This window comes from Lutjanus erythropterus, chromosome 10 (genome assembly GCF_056507025.1).
Source record: "Lutjanus erythropterus isolate fLutEry1 chromosome 10, fLutEry1.hap2, whole genome shotgun sequence".
Taxonomy (NCBI): Eukaryota; Metazoa; Chordata; class Actinopteri; order Lutjaniformes; family Lutjanidae; genus Lutjanus; species Lutjanus erythropterus.
This window is the reverse complement of record NC_139326.1, coordinates 8,741,337-8,762,804: the sequence shown is the minus strand read 5'-3', so window position 1 is coordinate 8,762,804 and position 21,468 is coordinate 8,741,337. Positions and strand designations below refer to the sequence as shown.

The 21,468-nt window shown below is 41.1% G+C and overlaps 1 protein-coding gene across 2 annotated transcripts in view; it reads right to left on the bottom strand.

Annotated features, from left to right (window-relative positions):
• rtkna (rhotekin a) overlaps window positions 1-21,468 on the bottom strand; it is a 103,307-nt gene that overhangs the window by 69,780 nt on the left and 12,059 nt on the right. Inside the window, exon 1 of one of the 2 annotated variants that reach the window (XM_084728135.1) lies at window positions 3,021-3,674. The exons of the other annotated variant lie outside the window; for it this stretch is intronic. Coding sequence (XP_084584261.1) covers window positions 3,021-3,116 — 96 coding nt within the window. The 5' untranslated portion in view covers window positions 3,117-3,674. Of the gene's footprint in view, window positions 1-3,020; window positions 3,675-21,468 lie in introns of those variants that run through there. 2 annotated transcript variants of the gene reach the window in all.

Genomic DNA, 21,468 nt, shown 5'->3' with positions numbered 1-21,468 from the left:
AGCAATTATACATGTCTGAGGAATGCTGGGACCTCAGGACATGCATGATCTTCTCACTTTTTACTTTCACTTTGACACTGTTTATTTTCTTTAAAAATGGACTGATACGCTGATCTTGTAAGACGATGAGTGAAGGAAAACTAACAACCAACATGTATTACTGTATATATTGTAAATGTATGCATGTGCATGGGCTGGTAGTGGCTTTCAATGGCTTTTCATGTTGCTGCAGGGAAAACAAAAGCAGCGGAAAAGGGTGCACAGTGTAATAGCTGCAACTCATGATCACCTAACAGGACGTTTATGAAAGACTCTGGAGCAAAATAAGCATCCATAGCTCGCTGAAATTTCAGTTGGACTGTGGGCCGTGCAGCTCAGCAACATACAAAGAATCCCTGTCTCATAAACCCACCCAGGCAGAGGAGACATGGGGGGAGGGAGGGGAGGCTAAGGTGACTGAGGGGAGTGAGCGAGCATGTGAACAAACAAGTGAGTGTTACCCAACAAAAATACTCGTACGAGCTGAAGACGAGCACAACAAACTGAGATCCTCACCAGGTTACTGCAGACTAATGCCTCTCCGCAGCCGACCCTGACCTCTGAACTCCTTCTGAAGGAGGCGAAGCGACAAGAAGAGTTTTCCCACAGGGCTAAATAACAGCTCATCATCTGTTGTTATACATTCCTGCCCTGGTAACTGCATTTACGAGAATAAAACTGGAACTGAGACAATGAAATGCTTAAATGCACAACGATCAGCAGACAGAGACGCCTATCTACATTCCCCCATAATGCCCTAGATTTGATATTCAGCCCAAGTCCCACTTTGCAGACTGTGTCCAAGATATAAACAAGACTCTGCTTCAAAGGAGGCTCTGTGACAGGAACTAATAAGTAGATTAGGACCTGATATACTTGTTGGTAAAAAGACCTCGTGATAGCTGGTTTTCAGGCTACAGGCGAGGGAAATCCCTTTTACTCTGTACTCTTGAGCTCAAGTGGCTCTAAAGTTTGATGAGACTTTCAAAGACAGGCCAACATTTAAGGAACCTTGACATCCCAGAAAGAGAATAAACTCAGCTTCGCACAAAGTTGGCAGGAGTGTGTGCTATTTCATAGTCACATATCTCCTCTTGTGTGGTAAAAAGCCAGACACCTGGCACGCTCTGTGGCACTTGGCACAGGTAGATAAACAAAGAAAACACCTCACACATGAGAACGATGCCAGACTGCTAGCAGGTACAACACACCAGTGAGTGATATCAACACTCTTCCAGCCCCTGTGTCACACAGCTGAAGGCTTTTTGGACTGGATTTCAGTTAGAACCGGTCTGCCTCTACACCTCCAAACAGCTGCAGCACAGACAGCACCATATCTTCTTCGATTATGGGGCCAGAAAATAAAGTCTATTAGATTTTCTCTTTGAAATTCTTGTAACATTTCCAATGGCCATGTGTCTACTGTTCCTTCCAACTCTGTTAAGAGTCAAATAGACGCACTCTTCAGCTATTTCCTCTGTAACTGTTAAAGTTGGGGTAGACAGCTTATTTTTAAAAATTCCATGATAACCTTTCAGCATATTATAGTTCAAGTGGTCTGAGAGAAAACTAGACATCTGCATCTCTTGGTTTTGTATTCAGCCTTTAGAAAATTGTGCGACTTAGGCCAATCACAGGTCAGTAAGATAGTTGATAGTTGTTGATAGCAGTCTCAATCCTTGTATCATGATAAGGCCTGTGATGATCACCACATTAATGCAGTAAGCTCATTACAGTCACTGTTGCAAATTGTTGCAACAATGTTATTCCATTGTGTAATGTGTTTTCGATTAGAGCGACTCAAACAACAAGTCACCCACTGATTGGTCAACACTTAACCCGAGGCATCATGGGATTGCCAGTGGATGAGCTGCAGTGTTTATTAACTGAAACCTGTACTGTACATTTACTGCCTGACTGATGACTTACCGCTATATGTTTCTGCTCCACTAGCTGCACGCACATTATGCACTGCTCTATACTTTAAAAGAGCTACGCCAAGCCTACAGCAGTATCCTTCAATAAAGTCCAATAAAACATAATTATTTGGGAAGTCGTGCTAAACAGCCACTCCACAGGAATACATTGCTTTTTCACTGTGGTCAGAAAAAATCCATAACTACACAGCCATAATTGTGACACGAGATTTGCTAAAAGAGATGGTTAGATGATAATCATATGTCATGTTCTATGGAATGACTCAGAACACAATATAAGTTGCTCACAGACACATGCACACAGACTCCCACAGGGACTCATGAGGCCCATATGTGCAGCTGTGGACTGTGCGTGAACCCCAGTTTGGAAGGGGAGACACAGAGATGGATGGCATGCAGTGTTGTTTTCTGTTTGCTGTCAGTGAGAGCTTTGCCATCTGTAAAGAGGGGGAGACCACACCAGTGTCAGCTCGACTTGTTTGTCACATTGAAAGATTCTTCAAGCAACCCCTCTGTAAACTTTACAACACGCCGAGGCGCAGCTGCAGACCCGGTCTGCCAACACAGAGATGCACTATTCAAACGTCTGAAAAAAGACCTGAGTTCTTACCAGGCTTGGAGAGTAACAGATTACATTTAACTAGATTACATTAGGATACAAAAACGTTAGCTTTTAGCACAGACCAACTACGACCATTATCCCTATGGACCAACCACTGACATTAGAAGTAAACCAAAAGTAATGTAATCAAGTTACATTACTTTAATATTGTGATACTTGGATTAGGTTACTGACAACATTTTTTTTTTTTTACAGGTAATTAGTAACTGTGCATACATTGTTAAAGTAACCCTCCCAAAGAATGATTATAATTGAACCTGCTTGTATTGAGGACGGATGACAGCCGATCAATAAAGAAAAGGAAAGTAAAATAGTTTGAAACATGATCACACACGCTCCTCACACTGTCACACCCCACAAAATAAATTGGTGACAAATAAGAGCAGCAAAAACGCAAGAAACAAGTGATATCAAACTTTTACCTGTAAACTGAGCGCAATCTGACGGATGTACATCATATTGAGGTCCTCCAATATCCATAGTTTTTCCTCCATGTTTGCGAATTTATCAACTGGCATCCTTTTATAAACAGTATATATCCACAAAATTACTTCTTCCCGGAGTTAAAGATCTGTCTCAAACCGCTACCCCGCAGGTACCGGGGACACAAAGTTCATTCTGACAGCGTCCTCGTACAAATCAGTGCGTAAAACAATGCGTAAAAGTTCCGCTCCTCATCCGCAACAAGACTACGGGAGAACAGGCAGAGGTGGAGTGTTTGACAGCATCGGCTGCACTGTAGTAACCCTGTCCATAAAAATTCCCCCAACCCGTTCACGGCGCGTATTCTTCTTCTTCTTCTGTACTTTTTCTCCGGGCAACAAAGATCCTCTCAAACACCCACAGTCAACACCCAGCGGCCGCGGGGGAAGAATGGAGCCTTTTAAAATGCAGTTCTCCTCTTTGTGTCCCTGTGTCCCGATTGTGAATACCGTCTGTCCTCTGTGTGTGACAAGAGACCTCTCCACAAAAGGGCATCGCCTCTGCGGGAGTGATCGACACAAGCGGTCCACTGTGTGCGCCCTGACGCTCCCCAACCCGGCGCTAAATTAACCCCTGCTACGACGCGCCTCTGGTGATGGTAATGAACTTTTAAAAAAACAGAAGAAGAAGAAAAAAGAGGGAGGAAAAAGAGGGAGAGACTACTGTAGCAGACCCCACGCCCTTTTTAAACAAACAAATAGCAAATACCACAGCAGCACACAAGCATGGCGGGGAGAGGAGCTTTGTTCTTTTTTTTTTTACTGGCGTGATAATAAATGGAGAAATTATAACCGTGTCAGCTGGCACTCGTCTTTAAAGGGGGAGTGAGAGTGAAAATGAACACCCAGAAATGTTATCTTCAAGTCTAGATGTGATATATTAGTGTAATTTAATGATTCCAACAGTCCAGATGCAACTTTTTTTGTAGAGTTGCAACTATTAATCCATCAACTATTTTGCTGATCCATTAATTGGTTTGTATTATTGTTTAAGAAAGAAAGCCAAAATTCTATGATTTCAGCTTCTTGAATATTTCTTTGTTTCTTTTCTCATTTATGACAGTAAACTGCATATGTTTGGGTTGTGTGCAAAACAAGAGTGTCATTTAGGGCTTCAGGAAACATTTCTCAACATTTTACGAACCAAACAACCCATCGGTTAATCGAGAAAATGACAGTTGCAGCGTTACTTGCAGATATTTAAGAAGGAATTCTGTTTAGTTTAGTAGGTCACAGGGTCACAAACATTTGGCAAAGTCAAATACATATTTCATAGCTCAGATCCCCAGTGCCAAAGATCTCTTTAATCTTTTATTGCTTTAACCCTTTAAATATTAATTTCTCTCCTGGCATTTTTTTTTTGCCAAATCTAACACAAATATCAGCTCCCAAAACACGAGTCAACTTCACCTTCAGGGTTGGGTACAGTTAGGTTTTGCAAAAAGTGTTTTTAAAGGAATAATTTTTCCGTACTCTGGAGGAGATAAGCATTTAAAGTCGAGTCTGCGTCCCCATCAGTCCAGCTGTTTGGTGGCCAGTTTCCTCTGTTCCTCACAAGAGAATCCGAAAGTTCACTCCGTGAGACTTTCACCCATAAACTGCCCTGATGGTTCCGCTTCTGCCCTCTGGGAAAACTGGTTTACAGCCATTGCATCTGCCTTTTCTCACCAGAATATACATGACAAGTCAGAGCAGAGTCATCCTGTTCTCTCCTCTGTACTCTCCAGCGCGTTAATCCTGATACAGCTGTGACTGTCTGTGTGTGTGTGTGTGTGTATTTGAGAGAAGGGAGGGAGAGCACGTGTGTGTGTTGTGTGTAATGTGTGTATCCTTCCTTGTGGCGTGGGTGAGATCAAGCCAAACTGACCTCTCTACAGGAAACCAGCGTCACATTGCGCGCTGCTCACTGAAGCACATTAATTAAAACACACACATTCTTCTGGTGTTCTTCACCAACATCAACAACAGAGGAGGGGGTGAGGGGGTCACTGACTAATTTAAAGAGCTCATCGTGAGGGAGAAGAAGATCACTCCCCGCAGGAAAGTTTTAGAAAATAAAGTATTAGTCAGTGGTGGAAAGTAACGGAGTAGGGGAGACCGGGGGCTATTGTAATGTTTTTACATTTTCCTTCATAACTCACAAATTACTTGAAATAAACTAGGTATCTTTTGCTATAATAAACAACTGAATATCTTTTGGCTGATGACAAAACAAGACATTTGAAGACGTCATCTTGGAAACACTGATCAACTTTTTTCACCATTTTCTGACATTTTAGAGGCAAACAACTATTAGACGATTAATTGACTATGAAAATAATCGTTACAGCCCTAGTATACATTCAAAGCAATTTCTATTTTTTTCAGAGGACTAGGCAACTATTCTATTGTTAACTGTTGTAGATTTTAAGTCTTTGAATTGGGTTAAATGTAATTTACATTAACATTAACAGAAAAGTTTGACATTAACAGGAAAGTTTGACTCAGCTTACACTGGGCCATGTGGCCTGGGGTCAGTTGTAACACAGCATTACAGTTGGCCCCAGTCTTGCAGCCCTGATTAAATCCTGCATGCTAGATAGCAACATCTATGTTATTCATGTTATTGGAGGAATTGTGTGTTACAGTTGCCCCTGGTCTCCCCTACATTTACTCAAGTTCTGTACTTAAGCACAGTTTCGAGGTACTTACACTTTACTTGAATATTTCTATTTCGTGATACTTTACACTTCTACTCAACTACAATTAACAGGTTTACCAGTTACTCAGTAGAACTGTGATGATCTGGTTTAGTCAGGTAAAGTTAGGCAGTTAAGTATTTTCTATCACTGTATATTTTTATTTCATTATTATTCTTAATTGTATCCCAGCATCCCAGCCAAAGTTTCTCACATGACTTACTTGATGTATTGGTACTTTTTCGTAAGACAAGGATCTGAATGTTCTTCCACCACTGCTTTTAGGATGACTGTTTTGATGTATATGACTTTGACATGACTTTTGGGACCACCCCTCTCCACACGCTTGCCCATATGGCTCTCCATCACTCTGAAAACATGTCCTCTCCAAAGTCTTTCACACAGGCAAACAGTGAAAACAAAGGAGCTGTAAAAGCCCTTTCACCTCAGAGGAGAGGAGGGGAGAGGAGCCGGTGGTGCAAGCAGCAGCAAGCCGGGTCATTTCCCCAAGAAAAGCCTCCACCCTCGAGAGTTTAAATCACCCGGCTAATCTGTCGCAGACACCAACACACACACGGTAGGAGAAGAGATTTATTGTTCTGAGGTGGAAAGAGAAATAGCTGAGGTGAATGCACACAGGGAGGGTTATGGGTGCTCACAAAACACTGTGTGCGTGCATGCACTCGATTCATATCCAGTCAGTCCTCTCTGAAAGTGGATCTTGGCGTGCAGCTGGACTGGAAAAATATTCACTTAACATGAATTTAAACACTACTGAATTCTGGTAAAATAGGCGTAGCTGCTTTAATGAAGCGATGCCATTTTTCTCACAGCTGTTCTCACTTTTTCATCGACAGATGTGGATGTTTTTTTAAAGTCATCATAAAATGGAAATCAGAGTGTTGTTTGTTTCCACATGTTGACATGTTTCCTGTAAAAACAGGCAGTAAAGGAGGGATTTGTTGCAGTAGCTAATAGTGGTGCATGAGCATTAACGCAAACCCCCCCAGCTATACAGCTACATGGTAGCAGTCCATTAACCCGCCTGACTCGGAGCGCTCAGTAAACATGGCGAGACAGAGACCGTACACCACTTCAGAGACTGTAAAAGGATTGACGACAGGTAAGACAGTACAACCGTGTCTTCCTTGCTGTCCTTGTCTCCTTAGTCAGCTAACTTAGCATTAGGTGTGTGGCTATCCAAGCTAACAACAGTGAGCGGTTAGCTATTGTGCCAACAAGTAAAGCTATATTGCTGTGATTGGTTACAACTACTGTGCTCCAATTGGCTGTAAGCGTGAGTGTCGGCTGGCAGTTTAACAAGGAGGTCATGGTGGATGATTGAACTTTCACATGTGGACTTTGTGTCCCGTGTGAAGCTATATGTCACTGTTAACTTTCCTTTAAGGACATTGTTGACTTTTCAGTTTTCATTTGCAGCTTGGTTAGTTTTAAGCAAGAAAACTACTTTGGTTTGCATAGGAACAAAAAAGATAAGGAAAAGATAGTGGTTTACGGTTTCACAGCATTAGAAAGGCTCTCGGGCAATCACACGGACACGTCGCTGAGGCAACAAGAGCCAGCCAATCACGGCTCAGCAGTAGTAGCCATTCACAGCACAGCACATATTCTCTTCCTGTTCAGATAATAAAGGGCAGCATTAAAAGATCAACACGCTTCCTCATCATTATTCACACAGCAGTGTTGATAAGTTGTTGACCAGCCAGTTACAGCAAGGTGTAGCAGACGCCACAATATTATTGGTTGAAAGTGTTTGGTTCTAGCTTATGTAAGCGGCCATGATATTTTATTTTACATTAAAAAGAAAAGAACAGATTTTCCATGACTTTGACATAAAAATTTGAAGAAATGGAAAGTTATTTTTTCTGATATATTGTTAAATAGTTGCACAACACAACAGAGGATGTGATGTAAAAAGGTTAAAAATGCATTTCTCATTTCACCTCAACTTTAAAGGATGAACATGCAACAGGACAACATTTCATTTTTCCAGTGCCACTTAATCCATTTAGTCTTTCTTTAGTCTCCCGATTACACCGGTGGCAGCTCCCCGGAGCAGAACACGCTGCAGGTAAATCTCCCTGCAGTAAAACACAAAGACTGACACCTTATGACAAAAGCCCAGAGGCTGAACAAAAACAGACAGAAAACAGCTATTATCTCAATGACAGGGCACACTGGCAGGCAGGCAGGCAGGCAGGCGGACGACTCGCTCAAACACAGAACAACGCTGCTTCTTGGCCGGGAGCCACCGAGGACGAGGCAGAATCAGGTATTCAGAGACAGTAGATTAGTGGTTGGTGCAGAGGCCTGACAGCTTCGGGCCTGACCGGGATTTTCTGATGTTAAAATGGTGATTACCTACTGATGGGATGTGGATTAGTAAGCGTGTGACTAAAGGCCCGGGTCTGACTGCAGCGGGGCCAGATGTGCTAATTGGCCGCCACGAGGGAGGAGTGAAAGCAATACATTACACAATCAGTTAATCCAACACCGACTCTGAGTGAGGTTTGATCAAAACAGAGAGGATTAGGTAAACACAGCGCTGACAGGAATCACTTGTTCCATGAAAAGATTAGAAAATTTGGATGAAATCCCACACTTGCACACGCATACGCAGATACACACACACACACTCCTGTGCAGTACGTTCTTAAGGGGTTGGACTCCTTAAAAACAATAGCCGGTGCGTTTCTTGTTTCTGAGCGGATGTGTGGAGGAATATGGAAAACTTCCTGTCCGTACACCTAATCAGCTGGAGGAAACATGCTGGAGTCACAGCTGAGGGTCACTCTGTCAGCCAGTGGTGCCACACCAAAGACAGATTACGGACGGAAGTGTTATATATATATATACACGCTATCATTCAAAAGTCTGGAATCACCTGTTGTATTGATGTTTCTCTTCTTCCCTTCAATAATGGCTATTTTAACATGAAACAGTATAATTCAGACACCAAATTTATCATGTGCATTTGAAACATTTTGGCCCAAAAAGAAGAATAATTGAATGTTTACAACTTCCATTTAGCTGATGTCCCCACAGTGCTGCATGGCAGAGTAGAATACTGTTGTAACCATTTTTTCCACCAAATACTCTTCGATTTTGAATTTGTTTTCCCTTCCAGAGGAGCTTAAGCTACCTGAGATGATTATTGAACCACAGCAATGCCTCTGCAGTGGTTAGACTGAACAGGTTTAAACAGTGATTTATCATTATGTTCAGCAGATATTATGTGATTCAATTCCTCAATGTTCTATTTCTATTTTGAAGTTTTAAGAATAGTTTTGCTGAAGCAACATGTCTTAATTCCATCTTGTTATAGACATTATTGTGCACTTGACACTGAAACATGTTGAATCAGTACAGACTTTGATGCTAAGCTTCCAATTTCTTTTACCGCTGACTGGTTGTATCTATATTCTTTTGTTTATCATGCACAAACTATTTGTAACGAGGATTTTCAACAAGCTAAAAGCATGAAAGACCATTCAAAAATATAAAGTAGCCCTCACAGCCACCTGACAGGACCAAATCAAGCTTTTTGGTTTTTGCAGTGGAAGTATTTATTGTACAATTTTCATGTTTTAAAACATCAGTTATTGATTGATCAGTTGGTTTAAAATCCACTGTAAAAGATAGTGTTGGTCATCAGTTTCTATCAGCATAAACTGTCACCTCTAGTCTGTGCTTCAGCATGGAAGCACGTCAAAAAAAAAAGATCCTGTAAGTCATTATAATGAGAAACTATCTCTAAATAACAACTTAGTATTTCAAAACAATTAAAAATGTTTTCATTATATTGAGGAAAGTAAGTCATTATCTTGAGATTTTAGTTATTTTGAGTCAATAAATCATTATTATGAGGACACTTCTCATCACAATGACTTGCAGCATGTTTTATTTCAACACTCTAGCAGAAACTGGCTTCCATAAATGAGAATACAGAGAAAGCCCAGTGGTCAGACAGCCAGTCTACAAAAGAAAACAAAAAAGAACCCTAAGGAGATCCATATGATACTCTGGAAAGCGTAAAGAAAACAAACAGACCGATGATTATCATCCAAATGTCATTTGGAGCGTCTAATCGGCACCATCTTATCGCCTCAGATAGCAGCTCCACCTTTTATTTTCACGACTGTGGAGTCTGTGCCGACTGAGAGGTTAAAGTCGGCCTTTAGTCTAACACACAGTGTGACAGCAGAACAGGGCAGGGAAACAGGAGAGGGCCCCAGACCGGCCGGGCCCCAAACCACAACAAAGAGCCCTGACTGTCATCTAGACCCAATCTGAAAACTGAACCCCACCCACACCCCGACTCCCTCCCACTCAGCAACTGAGACACAGACCTACACTTACATACACAAATACACACCCAGGCATAAACAGACATAAACAAACACTCTGTGAAGCATGTGAACAGAGTGACACACACAAAATTAAACTGTGGCAGAAGTGTCTCAAAATATGAGACAGACGGAACTGATCAAGGTCTGATTGTGGCCTGCCAAGCAAACAGCCACAAAAATAAAATAAGAGAATCATTACAGAGCTTTCATTCTCACTTTCAATACAGTTTACTGCATAAAGACTGATTTACAGTCACTACAAACAAAATCTGCTGGAAAATCCACAAAGAACAATAAAACTAGAGAAATGCACTAAGTAAAGTGCAGATCCCCACCAGGCAACAGATGGTGAAGCACCTACTGCAATGCCACCACAACCGCCAGCATCTTCAACATTCACTTGACCCAAACATACATCGTCCCTAACTGAAACAAGATTTAAAAGTGAAGCCGTTGTCGATCGCTTGTGGCCCCTAGCAGTCAGTTAAGAAGAGTGAGACGTCAGCTGTCAGTGGTCATATAAAACAGAGCAGACAAAATATGGGATTACTGCCTTGCAACTGTTTGTCTCCACCAATCAGTCTAGTTACAGTTTGAATTCATGTCTGTCCAGACCCATATAATGTATGTAGTGAAGACTTGGCCCCTGTGGACAAAAGCGGTAGTGTTTCCTCCGCCGTAACCACAAAATATAACTTCAAAAATAAAATTATCTAAATAAAAATCCTCTCCTTCTTCCTCTTAACTAGCTCATGTACTCCTTACTGTAATTTTGCCTGGGAAAAAGTAAACACAGGCTCATTTCATCTGATTTGGAGAATCTGACCCAGTGGCAGACATCGAAATAGCCGATCTTGTCACGGATTGTCTCATTTGCTTATGTAGGTCATAAAGAGACATCAGTATTAAACTGAGACAGTTTCATAAGTATTTAAAAACTCATTGTAGTAGCTTTAATATGGATCTTACCACTATATTGACCTGTAACTTAAGATATCAGGTATCAAAATGTCATCACCTCATCATTTTTATTTAAATGATATGATTAGTATATGAAATCTTAAGTTATGGCCAAAATGTGTTTGGTGAGGTCACAGTGACCTTTGACCACCAAAGTCTAATCTCACACACACATATGTGCACACGCAAGCGATCGCAAGACAGAATTATTACAGAGCTTCAATCTCAGTATATTTTAACCCTCCTCAGACAGTTGGTTGCACAACAACAGTGAGAGAAAGAGAGATATCTTCAACTGATGTTTAGTCACTGAAAACAGGATCTGCCAGAACACCAAGTTTCAAATCCGTTCCAGTAAAACATGCAACACAAATAAAAAGAAATTCTCAAAGGTCTACAGTTTTTGTGATGGCAACATGAATGAAATTTTCTGTGATTTTGCGAAGAGAGAAAAATGTTCTGATCAGCACAGGGACAGACAGATAAAGCAGCAACAGTTTAAAAGTCAGTCTACTAAAAAAAAAAAAAAAAAAATCTGCCTCCACAGATTTGAATATCACAGGACTTCAATTCCACGGCTGTGTCACGGCAGGTACTGGGTCACATCTGTTCGCCTCGATGACAGCAGCGCGTGACGAGCTGTGAAACCAGACGTATCATGAGAGAAATCCCCCCAGAGGTCAGTTCTCAGTTATGGAGCATGAAAAACCTGCGCTGACAGCTACACAGTCATAACTCAGACACAGAGACGCTGTAATGACATTGTAAATCACCATCGACGGTCTTACCTTGTTATTAGGTGTATCAGTTTCAGTCTGTGATGTCTGAATGATCTAACTTCAACTTTTAGATTAGATAGAGGGGATGTTACGATGATGCATGTCATATAGAGAACGTTCTACTCAATATCTGTGAGTAAAACTTGAGTAATGCTGCAAATGAAATGTTGGACATGGTCCCATAAATCATGCAGCTGGTGTTCTTCTTCTACTGGAAATGCCAGATTGAAGAAGAGGATGTATGCGTCACAGTCTGTGGATTAGATTGGAAAAGCAAGGGGGAGTAGTCTGCCTCATCGCACACAGAGATAACAGGACAGGGAGTCTTTTTAACACCTGGTTTAAAGAGATAGTTTGGACTGTTTGAAGTGGGGTTGTATCAGGTACTTATCCATAGTCAGTGTACTGCCTACAGTAGATGCCAATCGGTATGACCCCAATTTGGAGAAGCAGCAGGAGTACCCATGCAGGAAACTAGTAGATGTACTGCTGTGGACAAGCTCAGGAGCAAAATGTATTTTAGCCACTTAAAAAAGAGCCCACTTGAAAAAACTCCATATCAGTATAAGTGTATTCTAAATTTGGAATATTTTTGCCACTTTATCTTGCTGCCAGACAGCCTTTTCCAAAGGGAAAGGGCTGTTATATAGACCAAATATCACTCTCTGCAAACCGACAGAACTCCATTGGCAAAATCAGTAATTTTACCTCACAGAAAACACGAGCTGCTGACCTACAGCTGCCTCAATCTGTTAGTTAGTTTGTGTTATTGTGTGACTTTGGTTTTTCAAGGGTCAGTTTGGATTTCACACAATAACACAAACAACCTAACACATTGAGATAGTTGTAGACAAGCAACTATTGTGTTCTGTGAAGCAAAATTGCTGTTTCCTTTGCAGAGAGTGATAATTGGCTTAGATAACAGTGGCTTCGTCTGACAGCAAGATAAAGCTGTGCAAATATTCAGTGTACAATTAAACTCATATAGAGTTTAATATTTTAATTTAGGGGCCAAAATTAGGCCTAGACGATAAATCGATAGTGATATCTATCAGTGATACACACGTCATCAATAGCAATAAGAAAATAGTTTGATAAACTGTTTGTTAGTTTCACTGACATAATGCAATAAATGCAAACTAACATGAAAGCACAGAAAGGCTGCATGACGCTGACAAAATGAGTACAGCCTGAAAATAAATTGTCAATAAAAAAAAGAGACCGGTAAGCCTGTCGGTATGACAGTTTTTTTTATTTTAAGTCAGACAACTATCAGAGGGCGAGGGGTTGAGACATCCAGAAGGATGTCAGCATTTTGACTGCTGACCTTGTCCACAGGTCCAAAGGAGTCCGGTTGAGATGAAAAAAGTTGTCTAACAGCAAGATAAAGCTGTGAAAATATTCTACATATTGCATAAATGTAAACTGATTTATGTGGCTAAAATACATTTTACTGCTGACCCTGTCCACAGCAACACAAATCCTTAGCTTCCTACACCAGTACTCCTGCTGCTTCTCCAAATTAGAGGTGTGTTGACCTCCAGCTACTGTGGGTAATACACCAATGGATAAGTACCTCATATAACCACACTTCAAATACTCTGAACTATCCCTTTAAAGAGCCATCTTATTTTTCAGCATCGCCCTGTGTACTGTTTGCCACGAAGGAACGAAAAACAGGCTCATGAACTCTCACACAGACACACACATGCCTATAGAGACAGCTGAGCAGCATGTCAGGAGTGAGCAGAGCACTCTGGCTGCTTCCCAAAATTCTTGCTGACTTTCAGGAGCGCTACCTCAACCAGTCACAGGAGACTGCAGCATCTCATCAGTCTGAAGAAGCAGGCAGCTCAGTGAAAGAGAAACTTAGTCGTTAGGCAATTCATCTCCATCGATTTCCACCCCTCAGGGGTGCAGCCTTTGCAATATCAGAGTAGGATATCTGTGGATTTAGGAGGATATTGTACACTGAGGCAATTCATTTAGTATTTAAAAAGGTGAATGCTTTTCTTAGATTACTATCATTGACTGTAAGGTGAATATAAAGTGAATGTGAAAAAGGTGAATAAGAAGAGGGAAAGGTGCGTCATTGCTGCTGCAGAGTCTGAAATGGAGCAATGGCTCCCTCTGCAGAGCAGAAGCAGCAACACAGCAAGATGAGCCACCACAGGAAACACTACCAGTCCAGGATGTTGCACAGTACTTCATTAGTTATAACAACATATGAAAGGGACAGTTCACCCCTAAATCAAAATTCCATATTTTCCCTTTGGTCTGTATTGCCATTTGTTTGCAGCCACCTGACCAGTGCATGACAGGTGTGGACTGTGGATTGACGTGAACTGGATAGGATGGGAGTCATTCTTCTGGGATCAGGACGAGTATTTTTGTCAGAGTGGTATCAGACAGGAGTGAAAACCCATTCCCGTGTCATCCTCTAGTTCCATTTTATTTGAGAGAAGGCAGACATCTCCACTGCAGACATATCACAAACACAGCAGCTAACACCAAAACAATATAGACAGATAAATAGCACTATAGGCCAGGGGAAAAAAAAAAAAAATTTGATTTGGGGGTGAACTGTCCCTTGAAGTAGATCAATTCTTGATTTTTGAACAATTCTAAAGAGACTCAGAAAGTGAATGAGTGTTCAAGATGGTAGAGCGCTTGTATTCCTTTTCAAGTTAAACCAGACATACTAAGTTGATACATGGGTTTTATTTTACTCCTTCTAAGCTCCACAGGATGAGTTTACTGACCACTAATTTTTGTTGGAAATGTCAGACAAGAACAGGAACATTTTTACATGCAATCTGTGACTGTAAACTTATTCAGTCATTTTGGGAAGAAGTACTAGAACACAGGGAAGCGGTTAGGTTCGACTGTACCTGTATCACCAGGACTATGGCTAATAGGAGTTTAGGGTTGCAAATTTTGTGCATTTTCCTTAACCAATAGTTGGAAATGCTGAAAAACTGATTTTTAGTTTAAATGTTCTTATTCAACAAATGCGTCCGCCAGACAAAACAATGTCAAATGAGTCACAATTAATGCCATTTCTCGACTACTGATTAGTCATTGATTAATGCATTTTTAATCGGTTAAAGTCTTAATGGAGACTAATTGCCCCTCTGTCGTACCAAACTAAATAGCCAAATATGTCAAATTATGACTTAAAAATTATCAGTGCAGGGGTTGTCACAGCTGCCCAATGATCTCCACATTATTTTAGTCTCATTGTGTTCTGTGACACTGTGATGATCGGCTTTTAAATATATAAAAACTTAAACTAGAAAAAAACGGTTAAAGCAGACATGATGAGGTTGAGCTCCACAGACATGAGGGCGAGCAGACACAACAAAACTCGTTGTTCCATTTATAAACAGTCAGGCTCAAAAGGAAAAACATGAAATTCTGCACTTTTATTTGCCGTGAGGTCACTTCTGTCAGACCATAATAAATATTTTTAGTCGAGCTCGCACAAAGAGGCTGCTGTTTGTAGTAAAAGTCTGTCTGGGGAGAAAAAAAATCGAAAACAGAAGTCACAAATGTAAACATCTGCAGAAACAATATGAGAATCTAAACATCTGCAGAGAAGACATGAGGGAGAGCAGATCTCAGACTGACGAGCGTGACGTCTTTAAAGTCTACTGGTTTCTGGTCAGCCAGAAGTGAGGGAGAAGAAAGTCTAATGAGGCATTTGACTGAACAACAAACTAATCACGATGTCAATATGCCTGAATCATTCTGCTCATTTATTTTGTTTAAATTAAGATTCATTCACCCAGACTCATCTTCTTACGCATCCATTGCATTGAATTTAGCAATTAAATTTAATAAAAATGTTTATTGGTGTTATTTTAGTTGCCTTCCTTTCAAAATCACATCAGTTATTTGGGTTTTGTGTTTTTTACTTGGATGACACACAAATCATCAGCTGCACACATCTCTTAGTCAGCTGGTTTTCTCATCTGGCCAGAGAGTCACCACTGTGGGGAATCCCCTGATGAGAGCTGAGTCTGGAATACATAAAACACATACAGTCGGCTACACATACAGTACACAGAATTTTACAAGCAAAATACATACAATATATGGTAGTTTGTATAAAGTAACCTAGATACTTGGCTGATTACACGGCCAATTCATCTATCTTCTTTAAATTAAATCAATGAGTCATTTAGTCTTTTAAATATAGTAAAAGGATTTCCATAAAAATTCCAAAGAGCTCAAAGTGACGTCTTCAAGGGTCCAAAATTCATAGATACTCATTCGCAACATGAAACAGTGAACAACAGCAAATCTTTGCGTTGAGATGTTACAACGAGCAAATATTCAGCATTTTTTGCTTACATTTTAAGTATTTGCTGGTTTACTTTGTCATTTATGACAGTAAATGTAGAGTCTTTGGGTTCTGGACAGTTGGTTGGACAAAAAAAGCCATCTGAATACTTTGGGCTCTGGGAAATTGTGATGAGCAGTTTCTGACATTTTATAGATGTTTTTTTCTTTTTAACTTTATTTATTCAGGGAAGTTTGCCTGAGAGTGAAAGCTGCCCAGTTCAACCAGTCTTGTCTACTGGAAGAGTTGGGGTTAAGGGCCTCGCTCAAGGGCATCTCAGTGGTGGTAATGAGGGAGGGGCAAGTGCTGCTTTTCAGTTTCCCCAGCCAGATTGTCTAGCCTGTCCACAGGATTGAACTGGCATCCTTTCAGTCACCAGTCGGGCCATCACTGCCCCATAAAAACAATCAGTAGATTAATTGATAATGAAAATATTGCAGCCCTAGGTTCAACACTTCAAAAGAAAAAAAAAAGGCTTAATTTTGAAGGAACTCATCACTGCAAAATATATTCAACTTCCTTTTGGACTATTTCCAGAAAGCACATTAAATATATTCTACACAAACTAATTTTGACAGTAATGATTTGCCTTATGCTGCTATCAGATTTTAAAGTGTTGACTGCCAGACCTCTTAATGTTGACAAATGGTGCTAACTGGCATTCAACCCGATCCACCTATTAGGGACATTTTTTTGTTATATGATTTCTACTTCGACAAAAAAACTTTTCTGTCAGCGATCGTTCTGGTGACGTATTAGAGATGCATGCAGGCCCCTCAATTTTACAGACTCAGACTTTCGAGTTAGTGTACCATAAATCTCTGTGTTGCATTATTACAAATGCAAAACCCTTTCTCACCACTGCATTCTTTATGATTTTGTGGGCTGCAAGTCATTGACCACTCACAGACAACAGCAATGGTATATTTTTATCTGTAAAGCCATAAGTCAACCTACCTCTGTCTCAGCTCTGGTAATTAACAGCTAAGTTCCTCCAAGTGGTTGCTTTTTAATGTAGACCCTGAGGTTTGACAGATCTGGGGAAAACTGCATTTTTATGCACCTTGGGCATGGAATAATCTACAGAAAGATCTTAAATTAGAAATGTTCATATCTGCTGATGAATTCAAGGGCATCATAATGAATGTGGTGATGGAGTTTTATTGTGGATTGTTGTGTATCATGTTGTATTCTAATATGATGCAACGTTGGCCAGGGACTGTTAAAATAAAAGTAAAATAAAAAAAAACTAAAAATAAATAAGTCCTTTTTCATAGAAGCTTATTTTGTCCACGTTTTATAGTCCATAGTATGCTCATCGAAGCATCCACAGCTTCATTCATACCTTCAGTACAGGTGATTAAGTGTCCAAATCCACCTGAGCGAACATCTAAACAAGGTGATTTCTGTCTTTTTCTTGAGGTGGGCAGTAATGGAAAACTAGCAACAGACACGATAAAAAAATAATTGCTGAGAGTGCAGGAACAACACGACGATACAACAAGATCTGACACCGCACCGTCTGCCACCGGGCCCAGTAAACAAACACATTAAAACACGGGCATGCTGGCAGGGACGAGTACACCATGCAGCATGCAGGGAGAGGCAGACATGCATAATAGACCCATCTGCTCTCATAAAGTCAAACACCTGCTCGGCATCATCAAAAACACAGAGCAACATCATCGGTGGTTGTGCCCCTTTGCCCTCTTCTCTCCACGCACACATCCAAGTGATCTCCTCCGCCACAAAAATCTCCTTTCATCTACGACGCACTTTTGAATTCAGGCTCAATGTTGCTCTCAATTAGTTGCTACAAAGAGTCTTTTTTTTTAAGAGTACGAGGACGGAACTGCAATACAATGCCTACATCCATCAGCTAAACACCAGCAGTTGCTGGGTATTATACACAGTTCACAGCGGGCAGGAGGTGACTGAGCTTGAACTCATCACTTTGTAACTTGGTGAGATTGCACGAAATGAAAACAATAGTCCAAATCAGCACAGGAATGGGCATGCACATTACACCTACACACACACACATATACACCTCTTCACATTCCTCAGTATTGATTCCTTTCACAGTGCATTCCTCTGTATGAAAGAGAGGCCCCGGCTCCATCTATTTCACAATAACATCAGGTAGTTATGTGATGTATAGGTGCACAGGATAAAAAGCCTCTTTGTGCGGAAAGAAACGAGAGAACAGGCTGGAATAGAAAGAACCGTAGAAAGCGTGTAGCACAGTGCGCTGACATGGACATGCCCCATATTCTTCAGCCTTAATGACCGTGTGGAATTGAAGGTTAATGACTTGTCCCTGGTGAAGTTACAGGCTAAACTTGGAGCGTACAGTGTTGTAATGGATCCACTCCGAGAGCAAAGTGACTTTCATTGTCGGTCTTGGTTTATACTACCTTTTTGTAAAGTCTAAGGCATATTTTCAGCTATTGACCTTTTTTTTTCCCATGTCCGTACACAATGTAATAAAACCCACTACATCTGCTTTGTGTGTTACTTTTTTGACTAGTGTTCTAACAGAGAGGTCAAATCAAGTAAGATTTACAAGAAAAAACAGAAAAAGGATGGATAAAGTTACAAAAATGCTAGCGATCATCTTCATGAACTACCTCAGACAGTCCTCTTGGATTTTTAAATCTGATGTTTTGGTATATCCAAGTCTTAAAGAGGAGCTACATTCATTATGGGGTTTTTGAGGTGACATGACGTAGGTTTCTGCATGATAACATTGCTATATAAATGCCTGCTGACTTTGGGTGAGAGGTGGTGGTGGTGGGGGGGGCTCTCTGCACAAGTTGCCAGTTCATTGCACATAGAGGTCTGGCACAGACACACACAACCATTCCTGCTCACATTCACACCTATGAGCAATTCAGAGTCACCTATTAACCTGCATGTCTCTGGACTGTGGGAGGAAGCTGGAGTACCTGGAGAGAACCCACATGGACACAGGGAGAACATGCAAACTCTGCAAAGAATGGCGCTGCCAGAGAACTAACCAAAAAGAAATCAATTCGGTTTTAATAGCAGTGATCAATTTGACCTGGACAGAGTTGATGACTATAAGAGGATTCCACTGTATTTCATTTTTATTGTTATTACTTGTGGTATATCTATTGTGTGACATGCTGGTGTAATTTAGCCTCCAGGCCACTAATTGTCCGCATAAGAAATCATCACATCCACTCTGGTTGACTCCTCTTTCCATGAAGAAGATCCAGTTTGGGTCGAAACCAGTAAGCATCCTCTTTTTGTTATTTTTTAAACTTTGATATGCTCTAACTAATAAAGCCTTTTAAACTACATTGGCTCAGGGCGAGTGTGCCTGAAGTAAGCCTCGGGGCTCCCATTTTTCTATTGTTTCCCAGTTTGACTTAAAAGCACCTTTCTTTCACCTGCAGTTTACTACTTTTGGAACTGCAGGCAACCAGGTTTAAAATTCCAGCATGTCCGACTATTTCTCTTTTCTATGTCTCAACACCCAGCATAGCATGTTCGTCAGAGAATGGCATTTTTTTCCACATAGGGACAAAGCCTCTCATGTTTCTAAGCCCTCTGTGATAACTCAAAGCCGGCTGACAACAAGTGTCCTGGACTGTAAATGAAACCACACATCGGAATCTGTGTCTATGTGTGTGTGTGTGTGTGTGTGTGTGTCTTTTTGTCAATGTTTAACAGAGCAGAGCGCAGTGGGGGTCTTATGTTCACAGGAAGAAGATACCTTTGGCATGAGGTAGTCAGGTCCTGTTTTACAGTCTGTTAGCGCCATGCTCGATAGGTTACGGTTAGGGTCTCTGGTGGGGTGTGTACACAAATACGCACAGTGAAAATAGATGGAGAGATAAAACAAACAGTAATCTTCCATGTCTGTCTAGAGGTGGAGATAAAGGAGGACTTTCTCTGTGTAATCTGGATCAGGAAAGTGGGTTAGCCCTACAGTGCGTGACAAAAAAGACCCATTTTCCTGCGATATCAGGGGACCTGAGCCTCAAAGAAGTGGTGCGGCCCACATAATGTGGCTCTCCTGGGGACGGGAGGCGTTCAGGTTGATAGATTGGGGAGAATGAAACAGTGGAAGGACATGAAAGCTCACAGAGGCAGGAAGCAGGTAAAGAGCTGAGGGTTTACCTGCAGTACGATTCTTTAACAAGATATATATCGATATATTCTTACCACTTTACCTTACCGTCAGATAGCCTTCTCTGACAGGAAAACACCATTGTGTGAGCCAAGTATCCTGCTCTCCAAACCAACCAAACCCCATAAGCCAAAAACATTCATTTCACCTCACAGGACACAGGTGTTGCTGGTCTGCCGCTCCCTCAGTCTGTTAGTTTGTTTGTGTTATTGCGTAGCTTCTGTGTTTTAAAAGGATAGATCGGATTTCCCGAAGTCACACAATAACACAAATAAACAAACAGATCAATGTAACAGTAGACCAACTTCTCCTCCTCCATCTTTTGTTGCTAAAACACAAACTATAGATAAATTACCTCACACAACCCCATATCAAATAATCTGAACTGTCCCTTTAATGTTAGACTAAAAAACTACTAAAACTACATATCATTTTACTGTATTAGATAATTTATGCTCCAATCTAGTTTCTTTTATACCTCTTTTTCTCCGGCTCAGTGCCATTCATATTGTCTGAAATAGCTCAGGTGATCCCAAGTCATTCCACCGTAATATTTCTCCAGTATTACACAGTAAAAATAGACAAGAAGCTACTTGAATGGCAACAGTTCTGGGTTACCCTGCATTATCCACCTCACCAGCCAAGGTGGTAACTGAATCAGACAGGTTTGATGATGCATGGAGGAAGTTTCCCATCTGGGGGAGCGGGAAAGAATCCAGTGATTACGCCACCTCCATCCATCTCTCCATAACCGCCCGAGTCACTGCCGGTGACAGCCTCGCACAGGACAGCGTACACTGTGTGAACAAAAGCCTGTCTATGTCTGAGAAAATCCAGTGGACCTTGCTCAAGGAGACACTGTGGCTTAGTCACTGTCTGTAGGTGTGTGTGTGTATGTGTGTGTGAAACGAAGGCTGACAAACTGCCATCATCGTGAATGACTAATGAAGAGTTCAAAACAGCAGCTCTCATTCATTGCAGAAAAATACGCAGGGTTTTAAATGTGCAGACATCTGCGACCTGGATGCTGGCAGTGCATGTGACTCACTTCCTCTTTGTGTGCTTATATGTGTACATACACGTCTGTTATCTATCTT